Here is a 20,130-nt window from a genome sequence, read left to right on the forward strand (position 1 = left end):
CAAACTTGCAGTGTTGCCACTGATGCTTATGCTGCAAGTCATGTCGCATTTACGAACACAGCCCATATCAGGGGTAGTCAAGCTCTGTAAATCCAAGCTGAACTATGTCGGTAGACATAATAGCCTGATGCTAACATGGGTCCCGGGACACGTGGGTATCGCGGGTATAGAGATCTCTGACTCCTTAGCTAAGATGGACTCTGAAGCCAACTTCTTTGGCCCAGAGCCTGTTTTGCCACTCCCTTCTGCGGCCATCACAGCCACGGTTAGCAAATGGGTAACTACCACCCACAAGCGAGCTTGGCAGACTGAGAGAGGCTGCAGATGGACTAAACTGATGTTACCTGTCATGTCCGATCGACTGTCGCAAACCTTTCTGTCATTAAACAGAGGGGAGTGAAGACGGCTGGTTGGACTGATGACGGGCCTCTTTCTGTGGGCGAAGCACATGGAAAGGGTGGGCATCTCAGACAGTGTACTCTTCCCAGCTTGTGAAGAGGAGGATGAGACGGCGGACCACTTGGCACTGATGTGTTAAGAAGCGACCATCTTGGCTCCTTGGCATCACAAGATCTACTCAGATTTCTTCGGAGATCGGGTAGATTTAAAGAAAATTAAATGGGAACCCAAGTGTAGTACAATGGACTTAACTAATGTGTGAGTGCTGCACTTACTAGTTGTCCCGACAAAAAAAAAAAAAACAACTGTCACTTAAATGCAATGGTGCGAAAAAACCTGTACATCCTTTAGGTAAGCGTACAGCATTAGCATAAAAAGACGATATAGTAAGAGTACCTTTCGCAAATCCGCAAGCAATGTCCGACCTCCTTCAGCCCGACCACCAAATTGCAATTAAAATATTTGTAAGTAGAGCCAAATAAATGAAAACACTTTTCTATTAATTTTAACTTTAGAGTCCAGTTACAAGTGCACCATTTGATTCTAACTTTTTAATTTTTTTTCTTTCTTTTTTCATTTAAACTTTTTTATTATATTTTAGGTTCTCACAATAAGTCCATTATTATTCATTCTCACTCAAATTTTTTAAAGACTTTTCGAATTCAACAGACTCCACTGCTCTGTTTGCTAGTTCATAAGCAGGTGGTCCGATCAAAGTAACTAGTTCTTCATATGATAGCGTTTCCTTTTCCAGCAACGCTTCAGCCACCTAAAAATTTTGGGTACAATAAAACAAAACTAATACATTCACTAATACAAACTAATACTTTTTCCAGTTTATCCATATTCTTCCTCAATAGATCTTCAGTTTTATGATAGGCACTGTGTACAAGGTCCCGAGCTTCTTTATCAATTATCCTCTGCAAGTTTTTCGAAAATGGTTGACTGTAGCTTCCTATTTCATCTGCATCTTTTATATACATAGGCCCCAGGTTGTCATTCATTCCAAATTTTTTAATCTATATTAAATATTTAAGCAATATATCACTTGAAGATTTTAGATAGCACATTATTATACCTGCGCATACGCGATTTTAGTAACCTTTTCTAAATCATTTTGTGCTCCAGTTGTAATTCTTTTAAATACTAAATTTTCAGCCGCCCTCCCACCAAGTGCGACACACATCTTTTCAAACAGCTCCTCTTTACTATACAGTTTCTGTTCGCTAGGTGTATATTGTGCAAATCCCAAAGCCAGACTTGTTCTAGGCACTATTGTTACTTTTAATAATATGTCAGAATTAGGCAGAAGCCATCCTACAAGAGCATGTCCTGATTCGTGATAAGCAACAACTTTTCGCTCCACTGGTGAAAGCGCATGTGATCGTTTCTCAGTGCCTCCTGGAATATACAAAATAAATATTAATACCGCGATATCTAACTTTCTTTTCAATGTAACAGAAAATTGTATCTTCACATATATAATATATATATATTATAATACGTTCACATATATGTAGATTATCTACTTTTTCGTGCTTAATTCCCAATCCGTAATTAAAAAGCGAGATTACCCATACACAATTTCTCTCCCGAAATCTGAGATTATAAAATAATCCTAGATAATAACCACACTTTTTAAAATACAACCCTGTGCTACGATAATTATTTTAACGAACATACAGGAAACGTCAAACGGCAATGAAAAGAGGTTTGAAGGCATAATTCTTATTAAAATTTTATTAGATATTATTAATTATGCAGTCATACAAGGTGAAGTCCAAAAAAAAAACAAGACTGGCATCATAAAAATGTTTTTGATGGCGCCATCTTTCTAACGAGTTAGTGTGTTGGAAGTTATATCTCTAGCTAACTTCCAGTGAAAGCTTGGTCACATTCGGTTCAGTGGAAGCGAAGTTATTGCGTCTAAAGTGTCAGTATGTTTTTGTCATCGGTGCAAAAATGAGTTTCGAACAAAGAGTTAATATTAAATTTTGTTTTAAAATCGGTAAACCGTTTACCGAAACATTTGAATTGATGAAAAAAGTTTATGACGACGACTGTCTACCTCGTGCCAGAGTTCCTGAGTGTTTTACACGTTTCAGAGATGGTTGTGAGGTCATAAATGCCAACGAACATAAAATCAGTAATCAACGAAAACTCCATCAAAATTGTTCGTAATTTGATCAAACATGAACCGAAATCAACGTTAAAATTCATGCAATCGGAGTTGAATACCTCCAAAACATTTTAACTGATCATTTGGGCTTACGAAAGGTCTGCGCACGTTTCATTCCGCACAAGTTCACTGAGAACCCAAAATTGCTCAGAATTCAACATTCGAAGGACCTCATTAAAGAGGCGAGAATAGACGAGAACTTCCTTTACAACATTGTAACTGGTGATGAAACGTGGTTTTTCCAACATGAACCTGAAACTAAGCGTCAAATTGCCGAATGGAAGACACCAGACGAGGCACCCACCACCCAAAAAATCGCGTTTGGAGAAGTCAAAAATCAAGTCGATGCTCGTTTGGTTTTACGATTCCAAGGGAATTGTACACAAGGAGTTCGTGCCAATGGGTCAAATCGTCAATACAATTTTCTATCTTGACGTTTTGAAGCGTTTGTTCCATCATATCCGTCGAATCCGCCCTGAATACCACGAAGTAGGAAGCTGGCGCTTATTGCATGACAATACACTATCTCATCCATCCACTCCTGTGACTGATTTTTTGACTAGAAATCGCATTTTAACTATGAATTACTTACCGTATTCGCCAGATATGGCTACCTATTCGGAAAATTGCATTTGGCCATAAAGGGAAAACGTTTTACGTCGAAGTTATCCGAACAAAGCCCCTGTTGTTTCTACTTTAGCACAGTCTTGTTTATTTTGGACTTCACCTTCTTGGACTTCTTAATTGGCGCGATAACCGCTTACTCGATTTTGGCTGAGTTAAACAAAGCGCGGCAGCCGTTTCTTTCTCGTGCTAACCGGCGCCAGTTGGACACACCAAATGAAGCCAAGTTCTTCTCTACCCGATCTTTCCAACGCAGAGGAGGCCTTCTCCTTCCTCTGCTACCACCAGCTGGCACCGCATCAAATACTTTGAGAGCCGGAGCGTTTCTATCCATTCAGACGACATGACCCAGCCAGCGTAGCCGCTGAATCTTTATTCGCTGCGTTATGTCTATATGTGTAGAGTGTTAGTTCTGTTCGTCGACTTAACTACTCATTTGTCTACTTAGTCCAAAGTAGCAATTGTTGGCAAGACAGATTCTACGTTGGATTTCAAGGCTGACATTGTTATAGGTGTTAATGCTGGTTCTTAAATAAACGAAGGCTGACGTGAGTGTCGATACGCGAGTGCGCCGACTGTTTGTTTGATGACAGGAGGTAAATCGTTTTGTCCTCGTTCACCACCAGAACCATTCGCTTTGCCTCTTTATTCAGTTTGGAGAAGGCAGAAGTAACAGCGCGGTTGGTAAGGCCGATGATGTCAATATCATCCGCATATGCCAACAATTATACGATATTAGACTTCGTTTAAGGATTTACTATAACTGCCTATTACTAGCAGCCAATTGCGCAGTTAAATTAGCTAATATTTTCTTTTCTTTATATCGTTAATAATAATTATATTATTATTGTTTTCACTGGAGATCAATAACCACAATGTTATATAATTTGCTTATTGCTCTTAGAATAGATTGCAAATAAAAGTATTAAAAAAAAAATAATAATAATTATAATTAAACAAACAAAAATTCCAAAATATTCCACCAAAGCAATTTCTATGAAGAAAAAAATGAACATAGGAACTTATCTACACCCAAGATAAGATATAATGATTTAAATGGAATGTTTGACTTCAGATTTGTAATCAGCGACACTAAATACCTTAGGAACACTGCACTTTTCATTATATCTTATCTTGGATGTAGATAAGTTCCTATGTTCATTTTTTTCCCTACCCCCGTAGACATAAGTACACCCCCTACTCTAAGGGTGCATGCGAAAAATTTGGGTTTGGGCTTATTTCAAAGAGCAAAGTTCAACCTTCAATTACTGACAATAACGAAGATCGTAGCACGTCAGGGTTCTGCTCCACAATTTTTGAAAAATGGCCAAATACGCTATTTTTAGGGTTTCAACCCCCTTTTTTTTGAAAACCTGACGTGATGGAAAATTTTTGATTCGTGCTCAGCGCGAAAATTCCCTTCGGGAACACTAGGTCACATCTTATTCGCATCAGAAAAATTGAAATTTGCAGGGCAGTAGTGTTCGATATGTTCCTTTCAGTTGTGAAATACAGGGTGTTAACAATGCAAGTAAACAAAGAGAAAAATTGATACGTTTTACAGTTTTTCTTTGATAAAGGCGAGAATGGAAGCCAGGCCGCTGAAATTTTTAATGGTGTTTATCGTGTAACAGCTAATTACGTGCTATTTTAGTTTCATCGATTCCATTCAGACATTTTTAATGTTGAAGAAAATGTCTATAAAATCAAAGAAATAATCGAAGTTGACCGGCATGTTAGTAGTTGTAGCTTCATCCAGGAGCTAAAGATCGGCCATAAAAAAGTTTTAAACCATTATTTTCAAAATTACTATGACTTCAGATCACTTTTATATTGAAATCACGAAATCGGAGGAAAAACAAAAACAAATCAGCTACTCCACTGCTTTCACCTTGTGTGGATGCACTTTACTTTATTTGTGTTTCCAGCAATTTGACGTATAGCTGAAATTTGCCAAGTACCTTCCAGCAATCCATACACAATAGTATATTTTTTTACTTTACAACCCTATTAATCAGGTCGCATAGGGTTATGCGCTCTCAACTTAAACATTTAAAATACTCATGGCTCGTCAGCATGTGCTACATGCTCAATATTTATTGACAATATTTATTTCAGCCTTCGTAACCAAATGGATTGGTGCGTGACTATCATTCGGAGAACGTAGGTTCGAATACACGTGAAAAATCGAAATGAAGAAAAAAGTGCATTTCCCTCAGTGGATTTCTGCCATAAAAAAGCTCCTTATAAAAAACCATTTAATGTTCGAAGTCGGCTTAAAACTCTAGGTCCCTCGATTTGTGGAACAACATCAAGAGGCACGCGATGGCGAACACCTAATAAAAGTGTAGACTAAATAGAAGTGAGTAAACTATCAAAATCCACTAAAAGATGTCGCATGAAAATAAAAGGAAATCATGTATAGCTATTTAGTTGGCTTTAAAGCGAAATGAGTCAGTAATTTTTGATATGCAGCCGTGAACATTTTAAACTTTTTTGAGAAATATTTAGTCAGTAATTTTTCTACAATTTCTATACATTTTTTCCTAAGTACATCTTTAAAAATAAAATTTCATAAACCAAAAATAAAAAACTTCACTTCAAGGAAGCAGAAAAATTATTTGTACATTGGGGTATACGGTTAAAGTATGCATATTCAACACAAAAAAAGCTGTTAGTAACTTGTGGAATAACCTTTCCGCTTCGGGAGCTCCGCAAGTCGGCCTCTTCCGTCCTCTTTGGTAATTCTGCTCCATTCATTAATTATTACGTTTTTAAACATTTCCTTGCAGGTTATCCTGTGCTGACGGATCCTGCGCTCCAGTAAATCCCAATGCTCAATGGGATTGAGGTCTGGGGATTAAGGCGGGATGCGCAATAGGTGATTTGTGCTATACAGCAACCAGGGCTAAACATTATATGCCGAATGCTTGGGATCATTATCATACTGAAACCAGAAATCATCACCAAGTTCCAACTCTTTAAAATATTTAAATAAGAAAATGCGATCTATTGTTGACTCTATAAAAACAAGTTTGCCAACTCCAGGTGTCGCCATACATCTCCAGTCCATCACACCTTCCCCGCCATACCTCACAGTTGATACAAGATTTTCTTTTTCGAGCGCAGTACCGCTCTTACGCCACACTTGTTTTCTCCCTTTAATGCCAAATATGCAATATTTGCTTTCATCCGAAAATAGAACACGTTTCCAAAATTCTGGAGGCTTGTTAACATATTCTTTTGCAAAATCCATACGTTTTTTTTTGTTGATTTCGGATATGTACGGTTTTATACGAGCTACATGTCCGCGATACCCATCTTTTTTAAGTATTTTACGTACAGTATCGTCATGCACATGCTTGCCAAAGGAATTTGAGAAGCCGTAATTCGAGGATTATTTTTCACTGATTGCAATGTGGTTCGTTTTCACGTACGGTCAGCTTGCTAGGTCGACCAGAACGTGGGTTCGACACAATTCAACCATTTGTATTGTATGTTTGCATGACATACTGCACAGAAGAGCGACTTCTTCCTATAATTTGCCCACTTTCGCGGCCATCGCTATTTCTTGTACACAAAAACTTTAAAATAACTCCAAAGTAATGTAGTCAAAGCAAAATCAATTACAAACTGAAATAAAACCGTTATTGCGTATGAATATGTCACTGCATACTGCGGGGAGTCCCTGTTTTCATGTGGTTCACGGTTCACTTATACATTTTTTTACACGACTTTCGTCGTTTTGTTTTTCTAAACCCTAACATAATTCCTAAAAGGATGTCTTATTAAGTAAACATTTTTCGTGTAAAAGCAATAAGTATAATACATTTTAGAACTAACCAAGTCCGACTGAGCATTAAAATTTCAACGTAATCTTCGACGTAGACGCAATAAATAACAAGCATTGTACATGGTGGCGCAAAATTAATCCTCCAATTTTACCTTAATTTCTTAAAGTATATTGTTTTTACTGCTATTATAACTAAATAAAATTCATTAAAATTGGCCGACTAGCGTAGAGATAATAAAATCTCAGAAATTAATTCCTCGTGCATTAAGGAATTAATCTTAATCTAAGGAAAACTTGTTGGTTTTTCGATAGCCGCACGAATTATTTGGAATGTTTACTTGAAGTGTTTTGAAAATATGTCAATATTGATTTTTTAAGTTTCCTCTAATAATTACTTACCCACAAGTCGCTCAACTGCATACTCCAAGTTTGATGCGGATACTTTTTTTTGACAATTTCGAGCTGCATGTAGAGCCGCTTCGTTACACACATTGGCTATATCAGCTCCCGAAAATCCAGGAGTTAAACGTGCAAGCTTTTCTGAAAACTTCGCCGGCTCAGAGTCTAATTTAACACTTGATAAATGTTTCTCAAAAATGTCTTTGCGTTCATGAAGAGTAGGTAAGTCAATTAATATATGACGGTCGAATCTACCTGGACGAAGCAACGCCTAACAAAAATATTAATATATGACTTTCTGAAATGAATTTTATAATTGTATTTTCTTACCTTGTCTAATATATCAGCACGGTTAGTGCTTGCAAGCATAAGTACTCCATTCTTAGAGGAAATGCCATCCATTTCAACCAGAAGTTGATTTAAAGTTTGTTCTAATTCCCCTGAGCCTCCTTGGCCTATATTTTCCGTTCCTGATCTATGTCGGCCGATTGCGTCGATTTCATCAATATAGATTATGCAAGGAGCTCGTTTGTTACCTTCTTGAAAAAGATCCCGTACTCTTGCTGCTCCGAGGCCACCAATCATTTCTATGAACTCTGATCCGTTCATACTTAGAAAAGGTACTTGGGCCTCAGTAGCAACAGCTTTTGCCAATAAGGTTTTTCCACAACCAGGTGGCCCCAGGAGTAAAGCTCCTTTAGGTACTTTTGCTCCCAACCGTTGGTACTTTTCGGGTTCTTTTAAATAATCAACGAATTCTCTAACTTCTTGTTTGGCCTCCTGCAACCCCGCAACATCTTTGAAAAGGACTCCCTTTCCACCATCAAAAGGATCCACTAGAGTAAATTTGGCCCTTCCCATTTGCGACTAGTCATAAATAAATATAATACATTTTGCTTATGTTGAATTTAAGATACCTACAAAAGAATCCATACTTATGGGACTTCTGACGCCCTTCATTCTCGATGCAATCGACATAAGTAAGGCAAAGAACAAAATTAACACCAAAATACGCCCTGTGATGTCACTTTGCCTGTCGTATGTAATTGCCACACCTGAAATATTAAGCATACCAATTATTTTGAGAAGTCAGCCAAGAAGTAAAAATAGGGATATAAATTATAGAATACAAGATTGAAGTAAAATACAGGAAATGAAGTGAAACTTTGAGGGTACTTTTGCAGTATTTGTAGATGAGTTGAAGAAAAGACTAGAGGAAAAGTTTCAAATAGCAAATTTATTTAAGCAAATATTAAAATTTAAGTTAGGTTAGTATGTAAATAAATAAGCAGTGATTGAAATTGTGATGCTCTTTCAAATCTTTTATTTTTGCTCCCGCTACTGCTCTCGACTTGTACAGAATATTGGTAGAGCAGGAAGCTCAAAATGCGGTAGCAAGAGCTTTGTTCCGCTTCTAGCCCAGCTACGTTTCGTTACTGCTTATAGCCAAGAGCAATACTAAGCAAAATTTTAAGTTCTATCTGTAGTCGGAGTAGTACCCTTTAAGTAATTTCCTTTTACATATTGCATTTATCTTTGAGTTAAATTGTAAATATTTATTAAACAAACATTTACAATATTTCGCACAACGATACATTCAATGTAATATAAATATATATAATATTAATAAATATATAAGGGACACACTTTCAAGTTAAAGGTAGCTTAAAGAAATAACGTCAAGAAATGAAAACAAAGGCAAGCCCCGTACCATACATCAATCTATGAGATACGTTATTTTTAACATAAAATCCCTCTACCACCGGGCTGCCTCAGAACTCAAGCAGGAAAGCAGGATACCGTGCCATAAGAGTAGCACACAAACGTCTCCCAGGGCAATAACTAAGTCAGAGAATAGACGCAAAAAGGAAAGCACTGAGGATTCACCGAGAAGGAAAATGAAAAAAAAAGCAGTGGAAAAAATGCAACCAGCTGGAAAGGTTCATGTATCAGCTTCTTCTCACCCAGACCAGCCGAAGCCTACAAACGAGTGGACACTGGGAAAAAATAACCCCAAAAAGGTCAAACAAACTATTAATAAAAGCAGTACGGGAAGAGTAAGGCCCGATGCTATAATAATTGAAAAAAAAAACGGCGAGTGTTAGTGTAGGACATTTCAAAAAAAGTGAAAAGCGACGAAAAGTTCAAAAATTTCGATGATTCAGTATCGAAAATAAGTAGAATCCGAAAAGGCGGTCTCTTAATCGAACTGTGGATGCCACCTTAGGTAGCGAAGCAACTGTGAAGGCGCTTTCTTATCGCATCATAATAGAATGCAAGGACATCGATGAAGGAAAAGGTACACAACGCGATTAAATCTTTGGCTGGTTTTGACGATATGGAGTTGGCCGATATAACTGGACTACTAACAGGTTATGCGGGCACTCAAACGGCCACCATTAGCCTGCCAGCTCTAAAAGCTAATGGATATTGGCAAAGTCAAAATTGGATGGGTCGTCTGTCAAACTGCCGCCATCAACAATATCAATACCTCAACGGTAAGGAGCCCTCAGGCGCAACACAGCTCTACTATTAACCCACAACCCTTCTGCTCCTATCCCAGTGCGGGGACAAACCAGCAGCTCTTGGTCCGCCGCACAGTCTGCTCCGTGTGCAATTCTTGCAATGGCTGGTGCCACTTTCGGAGGTGATCTGGCCTGTGCACCACCCGTGAGTGGGCACGCGGCTTCGTTGCCCCCTGCTGCAGAGCTCTGCACCCGCAACCGCCCCTTGTAGCGCGGCCGCCCGTCAACGTCAGGTCACAACAACTTTTGCGGAACGCACAGCAGGACCAGCGCAGTCAATACAACGCCTCCCTGGTAAGAGCATCTGAAGTCCTGCAACTTCAGCTCTGGTGTGCGACAAGGTAGATATCACCTTTAACGGTCGTGCTTCGTCGGATTCGAAGAGATGCGCGAGCTATTTTAGCCGACTATTCACACGGTATCCTCCGGCCGACAGATTCAAACGTAGTGCTACCAGATGGGTACACAAACTGACATGCAACAGTGCGCCACTTGCTTTCTCCAGCGATGAGGTTCAGGGGCCCATCAACCATATGAAACCATCTCAAGCAATTGGCCCTGACGGACTTAACATGCTGATGCTGAAAAAGCTGGACCCATTGGGAATAGAATATCTTACCAAAGTCTTCAATTTGTCTATGGCCATTCTCATCATTCCTGATAAGTGGAAATTGGGGAGAGTGGTCCCACTACTGAAGCCTGGAAAACCCGCCAACCAAGGGGAGTCTTATCGCCCGATAACTCTCATTTCCCCAGTAGTGAAGACTCTTGAAGCCCTTCTACTCCCACTCTTTACGAAACAGCTGACCCCAGCCTCACACCAGCATGGCACACACCGTCATTAACGCTCAGGTAAACCGCCGACTCAAGCAAAACCGCCCCTGTGAGAGGACTGTCCTAGTAGCGTTGCACTGACAGGGTTTAGTATTGCTGCTATAAGCACCACCACAACCTCACAGAAATGTGGAGAGTCTCAAACAATCTTTGGCTCGAGCAGCGACGTCAATATTCGTGGAAACCGTGCGTGCTGCAATAGCTGAATGGTCAATGTAAAATGTCTTGTGTAAAAGCAAATGGTAACCATTTCGAAACAAAATTAATTTTTTTTTTAATATTTACATGATTAAATAAAACTAACTTCATTAAAAAAGTATTATAATTTCGTACCTATAACGAACTTGTAACAGAACTTATGGCAGGACTAAGTATAATGCTAAAATAGAATTACTTAATAATGGACTTGCCTTCAGTTACGCCGAGCCGTAATTCGATTTCGCGCAACTTTTCTTCAAATTTGGATGCATCTGCTATAGCCATGTGAAAGATTGTAGACGTAACCTTTTTACCCTTGATTATAGCACCTTCATGTAAAATTATTGTCACCATCTCCATATCTGGACGTATAATAACTTCCTTTACCTCCCCAGTGGCTAACATGTAATGCACAAATTCATTCCAAGACACATATCTCGTCGAGCCCTAAAACGTTAATAATGTAAATTATTTCAGTTTATAAAGAACCAATGACGCTAATCATGCAATTTGAGACTATTTTTTGTGACTTGTATTAACAAAAATCACTCAATGATTTTTAATTTTAAGTCGCAATATAAAAGTAATTTTCCTTAAGAGACAAAAAAGTATATAAAAATATACCATTTTCCGAGCTCAGCAAAAATAACACTAGTTTACGAATTTTCACTTTCGACCAAAAAGCGTTTTTTAGACTAATTTGAGGTCGCTGAAACCAAAAATGAATTTTATTATTATTTTTTTTTCAAAGAACGGTTTCCGAGATATTCCCAAAAAACCTTTTTTTTGGGCAATAGTGCATTTATTACCTGCAATCTCGAAAACAGTGCGCGCCATTTCTTTGAAGTGCCTTGGGGTGCCTTTTATATTTCGGGATTTGGCAACCCTGGTGTTGCAATCTGGCAACTGACAGCTGTATCGCAAAGTTTGACATTTTTTGGCTTTTACGTACTCAGAACGTTTTGAAATACCAGCGCTATTTGTGTTGTTTACAGTAACTTAAAAGATTCATCTCGGTCCAAAAATGGAATTAAATCGTGAACATTTATTTTTTACAACTTTCGACGTGGATTAACTCAGCAACATTCATTTTTTGGCGATGAAGCTGCATCAAGGACCAGTGCTTATCGATGGTATGGTGAATTCAATCGTGGTCGTAGTTCACTCCAAGACGAATTTCGTGAAGATCGTCCAAAATCAGTTGTTGTTCCGAAAACCATTGATGCTGTGCGCGAACTGATATTGCAAGATCGTCATGTGACCTATCGTGAGATTGAGACAATCTTAGGCATTAGTGGGACCAGAATACATTCAATATTGCATAAAAATTTGACTGTCAAAAAATTTTGTTCGCGTTGGATCCCACACAATTTGTCAATCGCTCAAAACAAGGCTCGTGTCGATTGGTCGAAGGAAATGCTAAAAAAATACGATCGCGGGGCTTCGAAACACGTCTATGACATCGTGACAGGTGATGAATCATGGATTTACGCGGATGAGCCCGAAAGTAAACAGCAGTCGACTGTATGGGTGTTTCAAGATGAGCCAAATCCAACAAAAGTTGTTCGCGGTCGAAGCACTTCCGTTTTGAGCAACCAAAACATCGAATTAATGGGTCATCCGCCGTATAGTCCTGACTTGGCACCGAATGACTTCTTTTTATTCCCGTACGTTAAAAACAAACTGAGAGGTCAACGTTTTTCGACACCTGAAGAAGCGGTTGCGGCATTCAGAATGCATGTTTTGGAGGTACCTCATTCAGAGTGGCAAAAGTGCTTCGTCAATTGGTTCAAACGCATGCAAAAGTATATAGATCTTCATGGAGAATATTTTGAAAAACAATAAAGTGATTTTCGATGATTAAAATTTGGTTTTGTTCTCTAATCCCGAAATATAAAAGGCACCCCTTGTATAACCTACATGGCAATATATAATTCGTGTCAATGGAAGTCGTAGTTTTCGAAAAACAGCTGTTGAAAGTTAAAAAAAAAGGCATTTTTGACGTTTTTTACTAAATTATCAAAGTTTATTAACTCTTTTCTTTCTTCTTTTTATATCGACATAAGATAGGTTTTCTGAAAGACAATTTTGTCACCTACATTTTAAGCCAAAGTATGTCTGAATCGACGAAAAATTGCAGAAGTTTTGACCCATAAAGTCAACACGTCTGATTTTGCAGCTTTTGACTTGGCTATGTTTGAGGTCGAAAATACGCTTTTACTCTCAAACTTCTTCTTTTATGTTGCACGGAATCTTCATGAAGTTGCATCTAGCAGTAGTAGCTGTGGACCGAGTAATATACCCGCTTTGATTTTCTCTGTTAACAATCTTGGGAACTTGGTTTTCATGTATTTAAGGGCTGTGTTTTCCGGTCTTTTTACCAAAGCTTTCACAAAATTCTTCATTAAGCCTCTGTCGTCGTGCACAAATTTATACTTGCAGAAATATGGCGCCACCGAAAAATATACACAGACATACAATGGTCATACCTAGCTCTTATTTAGCTGGAATTGGCCCAATGGGCAAATAAGCCTATTCTGCGACATATATATATATATATATATATATATTTATATATATTTATTTGTATGAAATAAATATTGCTTTTAATTATAATGAGCCTAACAACAGTTATTTTGCGAGACTCAATACGCAGGCTGGCATGTTGTTGTTGTTGTAGCAGTATCTTCGCCCTGTCAGTGTAGTGTAGTTACCGGTCGTCTTCGTCTAGCTCATCTAACGGTAGGCCCAGGAAACTGGCAGTTTCGACGGGTTGGGTCCAGAGGGAGAGGGGTGTTAGATGAGTGGGTTTGATGGGGCATGTGAAGAGGTGGTTAGTGTCGTGCGGGGTACCTTCACATGCTGGACATATGTTTGGTATGTCGGGGTCGATTCTGGATAGGTAGGAGTTTAACCTGCTACAATATCCAGAACGTAATTGTGCCAAGATTACGCGGGACAGGAAGCTGGAGCTCTTCGTCTGCGATAGGTGGTGGTTGGACTCCGATAACGGCACTCGGTGGTCGGGAGCTTAAGAAGGTGGTAAGGGTCTCCCGATGAATGTCGTTAATTGCTTGTCTGTATACTGTCTGATCCTGGAGTGGTCTGTTCGTTTTGTCCTGGATCTCGTCCAAGTAGTTGAGGAAATGTCTCCTGATGTGCCTGGGAGGTGGCTCAGGCTCGAGCAGGTGTCTGCATGGGTGAGGCCTACGGTGACACCCAAGCAGAAACTGCTTGCCGAGCATTTTGTTGTGCTCCTTAACCGGGAACATGTGCGCCTCGTCATGCAAATGTTGTAAAGGTGACATCAGAGGACATCCTGCAGAGAACGTTAAATATAGAGAATTCTCAAGAGCTACGAATAGTGTGAATTGTCAAAAATGAAGTGAAACCGCGAACACTATTTCACCTCGCTTAACTCGACAGCGGGGAAGTTCTTAACAGAGCTGATTACAGTGAATTATGTACAAGTACATTGGCTCTGCTCAGTTTTTGGTTTCTGGATGAAATCAAATTGACGAATGCCGACGGCATTTTGCAAGGCATTTGCTTGTGCATTTTTATGTTCCCTTGATAAACGAAAATTTATTCAATTTATATTTTCAAACAAATATAACCAAATAAAAAGAGAACATTTAAAATCAAAGTAACTTTAATGTTTATTGTTTTAATTTTAAAAGAAAAATTTAAACAAAATACATTATAAAACGACCTCACATTTTGTTGTGTGCGTTTTAGTGTAAATTTGATGAAAATTTTTACTAATTTTTCGAGTCGAAATTAATTTTAGACAAGCATTCAAAGAGCATATTGGTATTATTGATGAATATATATGTATATCAATATATGTTTATATACATATATTTTGTTAGTTATATTTGTGCAAAAGTTCAATTGCATCTTCAATTCTTATAGTGTTACAAATGTACATACATATGTGCACACGCACTGCAGCAACAATGACCTATCTCACGACGCATTGCCTTATCATATTTATGTACATTTGAATATGCATTTTTTGTTCCTTTGCCAAACGAATTTTTTTTTCAATTTACATATGTACTACTGTGTCCAAAAAATAAGGTGACATTTGATTTTAAACTGCGCGCTTTGAAGGATTAGGAGAATTCTTTTTTTTTTTAGGTTGGTAGTACTGTGAGTGACATCTATGTCAAATTTCATGTGAAATATTCATTTACTGTTTGAGATACGCGTCGTTTTGTGAGCTGCTAAAAGTGAGTTTCTCGTTTTTTGCAATGTCGAAATTTGTTGAGCAAAGAATTTGCATTAAATTTTGTTTGCGGAATCAATTTTCGGATACGTTGAGGATGGTGCAGAAAGCCTTTGGTGATGAGGCTATGTCTAAAAAAAATGTTTACAAGTGGTATAGTGAGTTCCAAGCCGGTCGTGAACGTGTCGAAGACGAAGAGCGTCCTGGGCGACCATCAACCTCAACTGACGAAGCTCACGTCCAACAAATCAAAGATTTGGTGTTGAAAAACCGTCGATTAACGATTAGAGACCTTGCTGATGATGTTGGCATATCGAAAGGCTCAGTCAATACCATTTTGAAGGATGTTTTGGGCCTCAAGCGCGTCAAATCTCGACTGGTACCGAAAACATTGAATTTTTTGGACTCGTAATTCGTGATCATTTCATCAAAAACTCAACCCATATCGTTCCGCAACCACCGTATTCACCTGATCTGGCACCGTGCGACTTCTGGCTGTTCAGCAGGCTCAAAAGACCGCTCCGGGGACACCGTTTTGACACGATAGAGGAGATTCAAGCCGCAACGAAGACGGAACTGAAGGCCATCCCGGAAAGTGACTACAACCAGTGTTTCGAAAATTGGAAAAAACGTTGGCATAAGTGCATTGTGTCGGGAGGGGATTACTTTGAAGGGGATGAAATTGATTTGGAAGAATAAATAAAGAATTTTCAAAATAAATACAATGTCACCTTATTTTTTGGACACAGAGTATATTACAGGGAATAATTCATATACATATTTATGCATTTTATAGATAGTACAAAACTTTGAAATTTAAAATAAATAAAAGAAAACTTCAAAGAAACGTATTTGCATACATACATATATGGGACAACTAAGTTCTATTGCATTTTTAATAAATATAGTGTTGCACGCATATGTATGCACTGAAGCAACATGACCTACCTCACGAGCATCGCCTTATCATATTTCATGCAATAATTAGGGTGTAAATATATTCGAATGATCGAATTCCTGCAAATGCTAAAACAACTTCTTCTGCATATGCATCGACATGTGCATGTGCGTGTATATGCACACTTGATGCGCTAACTATATCTATGTATGTACGTTCAATTGATCAAATCAAAAAATTCTGTATACAAAACTCTTCATTACCAGGCACCCAGGAAGATGGCATATGCAAATATAAATATGTGAATTGAATTCAAGCAAAACAATGCTTATTAATATACACATATGCATGTACATACAACCGCACACACAGGGCACTCACTTTATTCCTCAAAATGCGTATGTCGTTCAAAGCTAAAATTCTATGCCTAGCGACTACAAGAACAAAATGCAGTCATAGACGCAGGCGCAGCGACCATAGCGCTGAACAGTCGCGGCGGCGCCGAACAGTTTCAACATTGTACTGTACAACAAAAATTCATCATCAAAAAATTCATTGATAAATTCGAGCTCATAGTTCTAAAAGCAAGTACTTTCATTCATAAAACGAGCCGGCGAAATATTTCGCGTAGAATTATTTGCCAATATTTGATAAATCTTCAATTTTTGTCAAGTCGAGTGCCCGCGGCATCGTATATATGTATGCAAAAATATATGTATGTAAATATGTCTTTCTAAATGCTCGACAGCCGCAGCTGCTGTGCGTCAAGTGCGCGCATGAGCATACAGTAAGTTGAAGAAGAAAACAAGTAGCTTAAAAAAAAGGTCTGATTCGGACATTTTAATACTAAGATAAAATTTGGAAACAATTATTTTATGTTAACTGATAGTAGGCAAATAGTTAATTTGTAGATTACTTTACGTATGTAGTTTTTCAATTGATAAAAAGTGCACAAAACATATGCATAAATCTGCAAAGTTAGAAACTTACTCTGAAATCAGAGCATTTGAAGATGCCTGTAAACATTTCAAGCTTACTGTACATACAATGCTGTGCCAATGAATGTGCGCTGCGCCTATGAATGCGCGCTGGATTTCTTGAGAAGTTTTACCGTTTTATCTTGAGCTGTGGCTGGTGAGCATACATACACACAGCATATACATATGCGCAAATGTATATAAATTCACAAATTTACATTTGCATATGCCATCTTCCTGTGCGCCTGGTAATGAAGCGTTTTCTATAGAGGATTTTGATTTAGTTGAAGGGATTCAACAAAGTTTTACAGACACCAGACAGACAGACATAACATATGTATATAATTTTGGATGATTTGCGAAAATTCAAATAATAGGTCATATTAAAAAGCTACCTAACATTCTTTACTGCTGCTAAATTTACATAATTCAGCCCCTTACTGTTAATTTTTGTTGAAAAATCTGTCTGTGGTGAAATTGTCTTCGCGAGACGAGTACCCCTCGAAAATGAATACTTTCCTGTCATTGAGACTTCTCTATACATTAACGTTCTCTGCATCCTGTCGCGGTCCTGATGGCAGTATTCTGGCAGGTCTGAAGCTTCGTCCACTGCGTATCACTGGTTCCAGGCGACCAGACAGGCGCGGCATAGTTAAGAACCGGTCGGCCTATTGCTTTGAAAGTCGACAGCAACATTTCTTTGTCTTTGCCCCAAGTGCTGCCGGCGAGCGACTTGAGGACCTTGTTGCGATTCTGTACTCTCGTTGCAATAGCGGTTGTGTGCGCTGAGAAGGAGAGCAAGCTGTCAAAGGTGACTCCCAAAATTCTGGGGTTGTTTACCGTCGGTATTGGGGTATCAACAACGTGCACCTGAAGGGACAGCTTGACCTCCTTTGTCCAGGTAGTAAAAAGGGTCGCCGTGGATTTAGTGGGAGAAAGTTTTAAGTTTCTCGCAGTGCAGAAGCGATAAAGACTGGTTTTTGTTTACTTTTGAGCATAGGCCATCAATGTCATTGCCCGACGCCATTATCGTGCAGTCGTCGGCATATGAGACCAGTGAGACTCCCTCTGGTGGCTGGGGGAGTTTCGAAATATAGAAATTAAAAAGCAAGGGTGAAAGGACACCACCCTGCGGTACTCCTTGCTTTATTTTTCTCTGTTTTGAGGTTTGGTCTCGAAATACTACCGACGAGTGACGACCACTCAGGTAGTTCGCGGTCCACCTCTTCAGCCCTGGCGGGAGTGTCGACTGTAAAATGTCATCTAGTAGCGTGGCGTGGCTGACTGTATCGAAAGCCTTCATTCCCATGGCAGCCGGTTCTACGTTACCGGAATGACTCGCTTTTTTATTCCCGACCAAGGGCTGCCGCCCCAGTATACTAGCCCTGTCTAGTGCACCGTATTTTACCGCAAGCTGGCATGATTTACTTTTGTTCGAAACCGTATTGTATACCTCAAAAGGATATACGACAGACGACGATATAGAAAAGATGTTTGTTCCAGAAAAAAGTTAATAAACTTTGATAATTTAGTAAAAAACGTCAAAAATGCCTTTTTTTACTTTCAACAGCTGTTTTGCGAAAACTCACGAATTATATATTGGCCTACATTACAAAATCTACCTGCATTTTCATTACTAATACATAATATTACACATACACATACATACATTTATCTCAGAAAATTATTTTAATATGATTTGTTTAGTTTACCTCGGGACGTTCTGCTCTTGGCGTTATTATTAAAGATAAAAAGACGGCAAGCATGTAAACCGAAAACATCCATAACAAAGCCTTAGAGAGTAATGATTTGATTTTTTCCTCGTTGTCGTTCCCGTTTTTTCCATTTTTATTTGAATTGTGCCCGTCGTCATTTCCAGTAGAACCTTCTTTATCACTCGACGGTTTCTGCGAGGTAAAAGCTTTTCTACTTGAATGTAATCTTCGCACAACACATAGTTGCAAATCACAAGACCTGGCAAGCAAGCCTAGCGCTGCCTTATATTCAGCACGGAAATGATTAAGCTAAAAAAAACTCTTTTGTATTTACGGTCTACACTGAAAAAAATTAAATGTACCCTAACCTTATTGTGTGTCATAGGATTACATGATTTGCCAAATATGTTGCTGTTTCCGAACTCCTTCCCATAATCCAGCTTAAACAAATTCTTTGAGCCGTTTAACAATTTCAAATATCTTAACATTATCGCATTTATCGCAACTAGTAATTTTCAAAAATTTCCAATTAAGTTGGGAAATAAATATAAGGCCGGCATATTACGGCTGTCGGTAGTTAATATTTACAATTTTCTTTTCAGGGGGTAATAGAGAAAACAAATTAGATTTCATATGATTACAAATCGATACTGAGCATGGCCCAACAACCTTCATCACCAAATATTTAATCGATATCTCCTCAATAACATGAAGTCACCCACACACACTACAATAATTTATTCGCCGCGTTCCAAATAGTTAGATGTGCTGACGACCAATCACAAGACGCTCTTCTACGTATTCACTTCGCACCCTTTAGTCGGATAACTTGTCAAACACATTCATATTACATATACCACAGCAAATATAATACATCGTTGCATTCCCGAAATCGCTGTTGCGTTATGCTCAATGAATAAACAAACAAAAGAATAGGTAATCACTTTTTTGTGAAAAGGAAGAGACCCCAAAGAAGTAGAAACTATCAAACAAAAGAAATTATACATACGCACACATACACATTCTTGTCACGGCGTCATCCGTATAAACACGCAAAAAACTGTATTTGGAGGCCTTATAATATATTTAGTTGTGTTTTCGCAATTCAACACGCTGTCACAAATCCCAATATTGATACGACGTCAAAATGACGTTTTGTTTGTATTTGTGTGCTTACATTCGTGTGTTTGCAAATACTTCTACGTTTTAATAGTTAACTTTTTTATTACACAAATGACCTGTCTGGTTCAATTTAATATTTTGTGAAAAGTTATTCAGCACTTAATTTAAAAATTATATATAATAAATGCTGTGTATGCCAATTTATAGACTCGAGGTTGGTGCAAATGGAACATTTA

At 38.5% G+C, this 20,130-nt stretch overlaps 1 protein-coding gene across 1 annotated transcript; it reads right to left on the reverse strand.

The window, feature by feature from the left end:
- Nucleotides 1-935: 935 nt before the first annotated feature.
- On the reverse strand, nt 936-19,407 carry LOC129237595 (paraplegin). Its single transcript, XM_054872427.1, has 9 exons — nt 19,141-19,407; nt 18,770-19,081; nt 11,164-11,398; nt 8,316-8,449; nt 7,725-8,261; nt 7,395-7,665; nt 1,478-1,800; nt 1,227-1,418; nt 936-1,168 (listed from the first exon to the last, which is right to left on the reverse strand). The coding sequence occupies exons 1-9, from the start codon at nt 19,258-19,260 to the stop codon at nt 1,022-1,024; spliced, it is 2,271 nt and encodes a 756-aa protein (XP_054728402.1). The 5' UTR covers nt 19,261-19,407; the 3' UTR covers nt 936-1,021.
- Nucleotides 19,408-20,130: the final 723 nt, after the last annotated feature.

The sequence above is a fragment of the Anastrepha obliqua genome, chromosome 2 (genome assembly GCF_027943255.1).
Source record: "Anastrepha obliqua isolate idAnaObli1 chromosome 2, idAnaObli1_1.0, whole genome shotgun sequence".
NCBI lineage: Eukaryota > Metazoa > Arthropoda > Insecta > Diptera > Tephritidae > Anastrepha > Anastrepha obliqua.

Bases quoted from the DNA above. Each gene is read 5' to 3' on its own strand.
- LOC129237595 (XM_054872427.1), bottom strand. From the start codon at position 19,260: ATGTTAAGATATTTGAAATTGTTAAACGGCTCAAAGAATTTGTTTAAG. The intron at 8,262-8,315 runs GTAGGTATCTTA...ATTTATGACTAG, and splicing joins CCATAAGTATGGATTCTTTT to TCGCAAATGGGAAGGGCCAA. The intron at 7,666-7,724 runs GTAAGAAAATAC...TATTTTTGTTAG, and splicing joins GTGCTGATATATTAGACAAG to GCGTTGCTTCGTCCAGGTAG.